Source organism: Scylla paramamosain, chromosome 8 (assembly GCF_035594125.1).
Source record: "Scylla paramamosain isolate STU-SP2022 chromosome 8, ASM3559412v1, whole genome shotgun sequence".
NCBI lineage: Eukaryota > Metazoa > Arthropoda > Malacostraca > Decapoda > Portunidae > Scylla > Scylla paramamosain.
In genome coordinates, this window is record NC_087158.1 from 21,876,213 (window position 1) to 21,885,594 (window position 9,382).

Below are 9,382 nucleotides of genomic sequence, written 5' to 3' on the forward strand. Positions count from 1 at the left end.
CCACGTACTAATGTGATAAACAAGCTTTTTTTTTAGTTCATTGGAACATTTACCTGGAATATGTGATACATGTGTGTGATTATGTATGACTCATAAGATACGGAGCTAATCTTATCCTACAAAACTACGAAAAGTCTAAGGTTTTTCACAGACATACATACAAGCACAGGCTCACACAAGGTGGAGTACTCACCCCTCTGTTACTTCTCTGCGAGTATCACCTGTCCTGCCAGGGTATGGACTCTTGGTACGACATACCTGCGGTCCTCCTCCCTCACGCCGGTGCAGCAAGACGCCTTCCCTTTGGGTAGGGTCAACGCCCTTCACCTCAGTCTTCCCTTTCATAACCACAGTAAAAAAATGAGCCCGTGGGGAGAAAGAAAAAGCGGCCGGAAACAAGATTTGAAGTAACTGATTATTTATGTTCAGGCACTTTACTGACTATCGAGGGACAGGTGCAGCATGAGGGACACACCTGTCTGTTTGTTGTGGCCACAAGTGCCTTACGTTTCCCAGCAGAACCTTTGTGATGTCATCAGCAGCTGCAATGAGGAGCATTATCACGGCCGCCACCTTGAGGAAACTCTTCGGAGCAGTATACGAGTCTGTTTGTGTGTGGCTATATATATATATATATATATATATATATATATATATATATATATATATATATATATATATATATATATATATATATATATATATATATATATATATATATATATATACGCATTGAAATGTATTTTCAATACAAGGACAGTCATGTAGAGCATATTATATAGAAAAAAAAATTTTCTATAATTCCATAATTTCTTATAATTTTTCCTATGTGTGGAAACTTATGGGACAACCTGTGTGTGTGTGTGTGTGTGTGTGTGTGTGTGTGTGTGTGTGTGTGTGTGTGTGTGTGTGTGTGTGTGTGTGTGTGTATATATATATATATATATATATATATATATATATATATATATATATATATATATATATATATATATATATATATATATATATATATATATATATATATATATATATATATATATATATATATACTCGTATATGCCCTCAAACCACATCAGTTTTGTCTAATATAATCCCACGTAAGATGGAGCGGCTCGGAGAGTTTCCGCGCACACCAAGGACCAGGAAGTAGAGGAACTCGTCTCCATTCTAGAAGTATAAAGATATATCCCCTGAGGACTTCCAGGCCCGGGAGTAGTGACCCACGGGGCCCTGAACCCCGGCGGTGAAGCAGGGACAGGTCTGCTGAGGGAGGGCAGGGCAGGGCGGGGGGAGGGTTCGCTGGCCTCATCAGTATTTCCAGCTAGTTCTGACCTGTCCTGGCGGCTGCCTGTCCCGCCCGTCCCGGCCTGCCCAGCACCCTGCACCTTGCCAACACCAAACACCTAGCCGAACACACCCTTGCCCTGCGCCGCCACGCGCCGCCACCACAACTGCTCCACCTGGTCACGCATAGTGCAGGAAAACTCTCCACAGCCTCAATTTGTTCATAATGGCAGCCGTGACGGACTTACGCTAATAAACTCTCCTCGAGGCTCCTCGCGGCCTCAACACAGATGAGGGAGCAGCGTCATCACGGCTCACCACGCCACGCCACTCCGCACACACTTCCCCTTCCTGCACCTTGGGAGGATAATGAAACTGTGGGAATATACAGGGGTTTATGTGTCTCATTGCCACGCCGCAATTACCTTCCCCTCCCCGTCTGTCTCCTCCACGTTCACTCCCTCTTTTCCACCACCTCCATCTCCTCCCTAGGCAGCCTCGTCAAATCTGAGGTTTACAGAGTCCGGACTCAGGATAGATGGAGAGGGACGGATGGCGGGGGGGAGGTGGGTGGGAGTGGAGGGAGAGGCAGAGGAGGGTACAGGCCGGTCACAGCTCCCTATAAACGTCACACACGGCAGGGCAGACAGAGGCGTCTCGCCCTCTTGCACTGACAGTCAAGATTTACAAGACTTTACACTTACAAAGACACACCACAACATAGATAAAAATAAATATTTCAGCCACGTCACAACGCTGCTCGTCTCGAAACACGCCAGGTAGGTCATCCAGGCAGACCGATGCGTTTGGGACACAAGTACACCTGTCTGAATATACACTATAGGCGACGGGAAACATAACAGAGTAACATCGAGATACTGTTGCTAAAGAATCATCATAAATGGACCACCGTGTGTACTGTACATCAAAGAAACTATTATAGTCAAGTAGAAAACTTAAGTGCAGTATGATCAAAACGCTTTCATGAACTGACCCACCATCACTTGCTAAAAAAAAGTCCTTCCTCTGAACATGATGATAATACCATACTACTACTACTACTACTACTACTACTACTACTACTACTCTAATAATAATAATAATAATAATAATAATAATAATAATAATAATAATAATGATAATAGAGCTTCGGATGTTTTGTTTACAAGGTGAGCGTCATTCTCAGCATTGGAAACAAGAGGGTACCGCGCCCTCCTGCCGTCACCACTACATCACCACGCCTCATGAGGTGCTGGTGCTACCAGTGAGGCGGAGGCATTTTGGCAACATTTACCACCACACGCTACAATGTTCCACCACTACTACCACGCCCACCACCACCGCCACTATCACCACTCATCGCCACCTAGATTTCACACACGTCTCCATCACCACCATAATATTACATCATCACTATAATCACTGATATTATTATGCACTGAATCCATCACTATTCATGACTATATTTCCCTACAACCCGTCATTACAGTGAACTACTTAATATCACTATCGCCACCACCACTACCACCGCACCACCAGGCGTAACATATGCCCGAGTCCTGAAACGCTTTGTCCTCTCAGAAGCTCTATTTTTCTAGGGCTAGAGAAGATTAATCAGGTTCTCATGCGTGTTTCTCTCATAGATGATGCAGAAACCTTGGTAAACTATCACTACCACCATGAAAATATCCCTGTAAACTCGCAGTCACTTCCACTATACGTACAGACTGCCGGGAGTAGATGGAATTGTACACCAAAGCGTTTCAGAACACGAGTCTAAGTAGTAGTATCACTGCCAGCCACACACCACGACGCACCATCGCCACACCACGACGAATATCATGCACCACACACCACCACGCCCCGCCAAACCTGACAGACTCACGCCCCGCCCAATCCCTCGTGTGTATGTCATGCATTAATACCTAAATCTATGTATTGAATATTGTTTATTAGTAGTCCTTGGAGACTGGCACGACGTCAGGCGGATCCTTCGTCAAAGCAGAGGCTACACACACACACACACACACACACACACACACACACACACACACACACACACACACACACACACACACACACACAGTAGCATCAGCAGCAGCAGCAGCAGCAGTGGGCCTAAACATCTTGAGTTCCACAGCTTATGAGTTAACTTATGACTGAACACTGATCACAGTTTTTCTCTGGGAGGCCACCTCTCTCTCTCTCTCTCTCTCTCTCTCTCTCTCTCTCTCTCTCTCTCTCTCTCTCTCTCTCCAGGTGAGCACGAAAAGGAAATGATTCATTCATTGGACACACACACACACATACACACACACACACACACACACACACAAACACGTTAACTGTACAAGTTGGCACTTTACTCAGCATATTACTTAGTCAAAAATGTTTGTCTCATCTTGGCACCTATCACGATCTGTGAGTGTGTGTGTGTGTGTGTGTGTGTGTGTGTGTGTGTGTGTGTGTGTGTGTGTGTGTGTGTGTGTGTGTGTGTGTGTGTGTGTGTGTGTGTGTGTGTGTGTGTGTGTGTGTGTGTGTGTGTGCATTGTGATGTGATATGATGTGGTGTGTGTGTGTGTGTGTGTGTGTGTGTGTGTGTGTGTGTGTGTGTGTGTGTGTGTGTGTGTGTGTGTGTGTGTGTGTGTGTGTGTGTGTGTGTGTGTGTGTGTGTGTGTGTGTGTGTGTGTGTGTGCTTGGGAAAGACGGTCCTGCAGCAGGTCGCCGCCACACACGGCCCTATAGTATAAGCGTAACACTGTGCGTTCCGAGAGTCTTAAACACTAAGAACAGTTCCCATACGAAGATTGGATGACCGTCGGACAGACGTTCGCCGGGTTTGGGGAACACAGGAAGAAGGGAGTGTTAGGAGAAAGAGGGAGTGAAGCAGACTGGTGGGAATGTGGGGTAAGGAAGAGAGTCTGGGAGAGTTACTCACAGCTGGAGGTAAGGGAGCCACACGAACACAACGATGATCACCACGACGAAAAGCACCGCACGCAGCACCAGGTACAGCTCGGCGTTGCTGCCCCATTGGTGCTGAGGACCAGCACAGTCATACTCGATGTGTGATCTCACGTTGTCTATGTCGAATGAGTCATAGCCTACGCACTTGCCACACAGGTAGAAGAGCACCTGCGACGTGAGGGCGCCAGACTCCAAGTCAATGGCAGCGGCAGCGGCGGCGGCGTTGCTAGAAGTGGGGAGCGTGGGGGAGCCCAAGGGCAAATCGGTGAAATTATCCCCGACGAGACTTCGTAAGTCCCCGCGGCTCCCAGCCGCTGGACCTCCAGCATTTAACATGCCGCTTCCGCTCTCTCCTGGCCGCACGGGCTCCGGCAAGTGGGCGACGGTAAGGTGCGAGGAGCACTCCACCAGCAGCAGCCCTGGGCATTGATCGTCCTCCCGCGCCGCAGCGATGAAAGGCCACCTTCGGTTCAGCTCCTGAGGGAGGACAAAGAACGTTACAGAGGCAAAACGATGATCACAACGATGTGCTGTGTCGCACGATGAAGCTGAAGATGCTCTCACCTTCCTCACGAGGGCTTTGTTGCAAACTGAGGTGAGGCAAAGCGGCTGAAGTTTGGCCGGCCGCAGACGACGCAATGAACAGGTCTGTAGAAACCTGCAAAAGGTAAGGGAGGTAAACCATTGATCCATATTTCTTGGTATTACCTGTGTATCGTCACCATGAATGAAGACAATCTGGGTGGTGGTGAGTGTAAGACAAGATGTAAAGAGTAAGAGGAAAAAGATAAGTGTACCTGATGGGGACGGTGGCACAGGGGTCACGGGTGTGTTCGTGAGGGATGGCGTCCAGAATCGTGGAGTAACCGCCTTCAGAGTCACTCAGCTCGGCTGCAAGGGAGGCCAGCATGCCTCCCCGCAGGCCTGCCCCAAGCCCTCGCTCCCCGTCCTGCAAAATCGGACGCTTCAGAGTGACTGAAACACGAGAAAGATAAGTTGTCATATTCACAACAGTTTTCCCCACGTGGCCACCTGGGTCTCTTGCACTGTGGTAGGGGATCTCGGGGAGTCCGGGACACACCTGCACCAGCGGATCGTTGGTGGTGGCTTCGCTGTTGGACGGCAGCGTAAACACTGTCCTCTGTTCACCGCGACGCTGCTTGTCACTGGAGCTCTGGGTGGCCTCCTGATACGTCGGCAGCGCGTTGGGGTTGCATAACTGCATAAAAAACAGCAAGCAGTCACACCTCAAAAGAAAATACCTTAAAACTTTGATTTTGATATTGCACGTGTGTGTGTGTGTGTGTGTGTGTGTGTGTGTGTGTGTGTGTGTGTCTTCATTCGAGTCTCACCTGATCGTACGACGGGGGAGGTGAGTGAAGGCAGGGCGGGACGGTGTCGCTGGCGGTGAGGTGTGTCAGAGCGAGACTCGGGGCCCGGGGCCGCGTGGAGGGGCCAGCCAGCTGTTCAGAACTGCTGCGAAGGAATACAATCATCATGCACATACATCATCTTCACCAAGCCAAGTATTTGGTGAATGTCCCACTCCATGTGTCTCAGTCTTACCTGGAGACGTCGGTGGAGAACCTTCTCGGCACCGGTGAGGGCGTGAGGCTGATGGTGGGCGGCGGGGAGCTCCTCACCAGCCTGGCCGCAGTGGGCGAATAGCCGCGGGGCAGGAGCTGCGGCAAGGACGCGGGCGCCAAGGAGATGGAGGGAGTTAGCGCGGGAGACGGCTGGGACGTGCATATTGATGCCACCTGAGTCGGGACATCGAGAGGCGGTGGTGGTGACGACGACGACGATACTGGTGAAGAAGCGAAAGAAGAAGAGGAAGAGGAGAAAGAACAAGACGAGGAAGAAGAAATAGAAGAGCTTGACGACGATGACGATGACGACGAGGAAGACTGTCCGGCGAGGGAAGACACGTGAGAGGAAGCCGGGGATGGGGTGGCAGCGGGTGGCGGTGCCGGCTCCACGCACCGGGAAACATTCATTATTGGCGTCGCCTCCGGACTCTCATGACCCTCAGCGAGCGTTGTGGCAGTGCTGAGGGGCAGGTGTGGGAGGGGCGGCGCAGGACTGGCTGCCGGACGCTGTGGGGGGGCCTCGGTGTGCTCGCAAGGGGCAGGAGAGGGTGATCCCACCGAGGACAGGGAGTCGCTCGACCTCATCTGCCCCGTGACCTCTGATGATACAGAGGAGCTGGAGGAGGAGTAGGAGGGCGTGGCAGTGACCACGCTGGACAGAGACCCCCTGGAGGATGTCTTCGCGGGGAACTGTCCATCCACGCCTCCCTGTGCCCCCCGAACCCCCATCACGGGGGTCTCGGCGTCAGCAGGCATCCTGGCACAAGATAAAGGAAGAGAGGATGAACTCCTCATGCTAAGCCAGGAGGGAGAGTGTTCAGTCACAAAAGAGAAATCTTATTTGTTATCTCGGGAATGGTGACAAAAAATATTTATGTGGAAAATTCTAGCGAGAAAATTATGACAGAAAGAAATGTCTCATTTCTTTAAAGCAGACTGAAGACCTGCGGAAGGATGTCATTATGCGTAATGAAAGAAACAATAATAAATAATGATGCTAAAGTCCAAAATGTAGGTCTAAGTAAGCTGCCACAACAGAAAGGCGAAATTGAAGTTGAATCATAAAAAAGATTTGATATGGATCCTGCTCTCTTCTTAAGGAGGATCGGCGGAATGTGAAAGAGGATCAGAAACATAGAAAGTATCCCAAGAGTTTTCTTTTCCTTTTTTTTTTATAATGCTGAACTCTATCAAGTTATAAATATCTAGCCAGAATCACCCACTATTATAATATTATTGTATTATACCTCAATGTTAAATTTCTACCCATCGCGAGAGGGAATGAGTTGCGCTCCGGCAGCAGTAAAGAGGAAGACCAAGGAGGAGGTACACGTTTTGGACAAACGCCGCTAGTCATTATGAAGAATTCCAGTCTGGAGGGTTTCGCTATTTTTTTCACGGGTGAAACTCTGATATCCGATAACTGGGGAAACTCGTAAAGATAATACATATATATATATATATATATATATATATATATATATATATATATATATATATATATATATATATATATATATATATATATATATATATATATATATATATATATATATATATATAAAGGAAAAGAAAAAAATATGGTGGTCTGAGAGGCAATGTGAAATGTAAAGGGGCCACTTTACGTGAAACAAAAACCAGTGTAAAGCACTTGATGCAAGTGGAGAGCATTTGATACGAACTTGAAAAAAAAAAAGCAACAGGCATTTCAGAGAAAACAGAAAACGATTGCCAACGATTAACGGCAAGATATTTGTTATTTTCTCCCATTATTAGTACTATCACCTCAGTGAGCTCTCTTTTCTTTTTTGTTATTTTTGTCGCATACATAGAAAAAAGAAAGATAATTAAGGAATAGGTATAATGAATGTCTGTGAGTGTTCGTCAGCTGCATTCACGCACTTCATCTTAGAGTTTGGGATGTGAACTTCGGGTAATGATGAGAAGGAGTGCCAATTATAAAACAACTGGTGATGGGGACGAGATGGATAGTTAGTATTAGTTAGTATCCATGATTGTGCATTTGTCAGAGACCCTCCTCCTTGAAAAAAGTTGGAACGTGTTTATAAAATGTAAAACAGTCTTGTCAAAAGATCGATTAGCTTGGCATGCTGGAAAATATGTATGAATGTAAGTACGAGTGGCAACATAATGCAGATCGACACACGGGAAACGGATACTCAGAGTTATTTATCCCATATGATTCAGTTCCTGCTTTATGAAACTGTTGGAATGAGTTCATAGATGTTTATTGGATGTGCTTTTCATGTGAAGAGGAGAGAGAGAGAGAGAGAGAGAGAGAGAGAGAGAGAGAGAGAGAGAACTACCCACACCCACAAGAGGGATGCAAGCCAACAAGCAATGCGTTCCCTCTGCCCACGGTCACAGCTGCGTCATGCGTGCCTCGGCGTGGATGGGTACAAATCCGTCTCAATGACCGAGCTTAATTAGAAAGATGCAACCAACATAGGAACATGTCTATAGTTTTAGTCACACACACACACACACACACACACATGTGGATGGAAGGATGAAATTACTGGTAATGGATGAATAAACAGTAATTCCTATGCTTGCAAGTCAAGGTAAGTAATAATTAAGTCACATCTATTCACAATGATTAGTCTTGCCACCATCTCATACCTAGACTACCTCCATTCCTGCAAACCGTCGCCAAGGTGCGAATGGGTTTGTCCTGAGCCATCCCTGCCCTACAAGCTGCTCCAGGGACACCTCGGGGACACACTCATGTAGGAGTCACACCGGCGCAGGGACCCACACCCCATCCCAAGTGCTGCCAACATCACCACCGGCGGCCTGAACCAGTTACTCAGGTCTACTTGGCACCAGTCACCACTTGACCCCATCCAGACGCCAGGACACCACCCACACCAAGGGCAACACCCACACTCCAAGGGACACCACGGCAACCTGGGAGGGCGAAATGACGACAGAACGGCACAGGACGCCCCCACAGCCTGGCGTCACCCTAGAGTCAGCCATACATAGCCGTGGAGGATAGGGATGGGAAATAAACGAGACTTACCTTCTCGAGCCTCACGTTAGGCAACCGACATGATCGAAGGCTATGACGGGGCTCTCCTCGGGGCCATGGCGCGGCACCTCTTCACGGGGGCCCGCCCACTGAGCCGCGGCTCTCCTCCACCTTCCGTTCAACATCTAATATGGTTAGCATCTACGGAGAAAGACTATAAGCAAGAGACAAAATACTTCGCGCCCTTTCCCCAGCAGACGATGCAGGCGACTGACTTTGCTTGAAGTGAAAATGTCCTAAAAATTATTATATCAACCAGTCTCATCATGTTTTCTACTTTAATACATCAGATACAAGAATTCAAATAAATCATATAAGAAATTGTTATAAATATTCACTTATTGTATGTACTTCACGTGTAAAGTGTTGTTGGGTGGACATTATTGGAACATCATGTTTCTCTCAGAACTATGAATGGATGGCCAAGTTTTCTGTTTTCAAGGTCCCGTTTTCTTCTGTTAATTTTAACATCAACTCGCTTAAA

At 47.6% G+C, this 9,382-nt stretch overlaps 1 protein-coding gene across 2 annotated transcripts; it reads right to left on the minus strand.

Annotated features, from left to right (window-relative positions):
• Positions 1-1,669: 1,669 nt before the first annotated feature.
• Positions 1,670-9,154, minus strand: LOC135102952 (uncharacterized protein DDB_G0271670-like). 2 transcript variants are annotated; one of them, XM_064008688.1, is made up of 7 exons: positions 8,890-9,154; positions 5,821-6,600; positions 5,607-5,727; positions 5,336-5,473; positions 5,052-5,203; positions 4,819-4,912; positions 1,670-4,731 (listed from the first exon to the last, which is right to left on the minus strand). In XM_064008688.1, the coding sequence occupies exons 2-7, from the start codon at positions 6,597-6,599 to the stop codon at positions 4,222-4,224; spliced, it is 1,794 nt and encodes a 597-aa protein (XP_063864758.1). In that variant the 5' UTR covers position 6,600; positions 8,890-9,154; the 3' UTR covers positions 1,670-4,221. The 2 variants fall into 2 exon arrangements, with proteins under 2 accessions (XP_063864758.1, XP_063864756.1); XM_064008686.1 differs by having other exon boundaries at positions 5,607-5,730; positions 8,890-9,145.
• Positions 9,155-9,382: the final 228 nt, after the last annotated feature.

What these genes read in the sequence shown, in the direction of transcription:
- LOC135102952 (XM_064008686.1), bottom strand. Translation starts at nt 6,599, where the DNA reads ATGCCTGCTGACGCCGAGACCCCCGTGATGGGGGTTCGGGGGGCACAG. An exon ending in CTCCCCCGTCGTACGATCAG is followed by an intron (nt 5,474 to 5,606) that starts GTGAGACTCGAA and finishes TTTTTTATGCAG; the next exon opens with TTATGCAACCCCAACGCGCT. An exon ending in ACAAAGCCCTCGTGAGGAAG is followed by an intron (nt 4,732 to 4,818) that starts GTGAGAGCATCT and finishes GTCCTCCCTCAG; the next exon opens with GAGCTGAACCGAAGGTGGCC.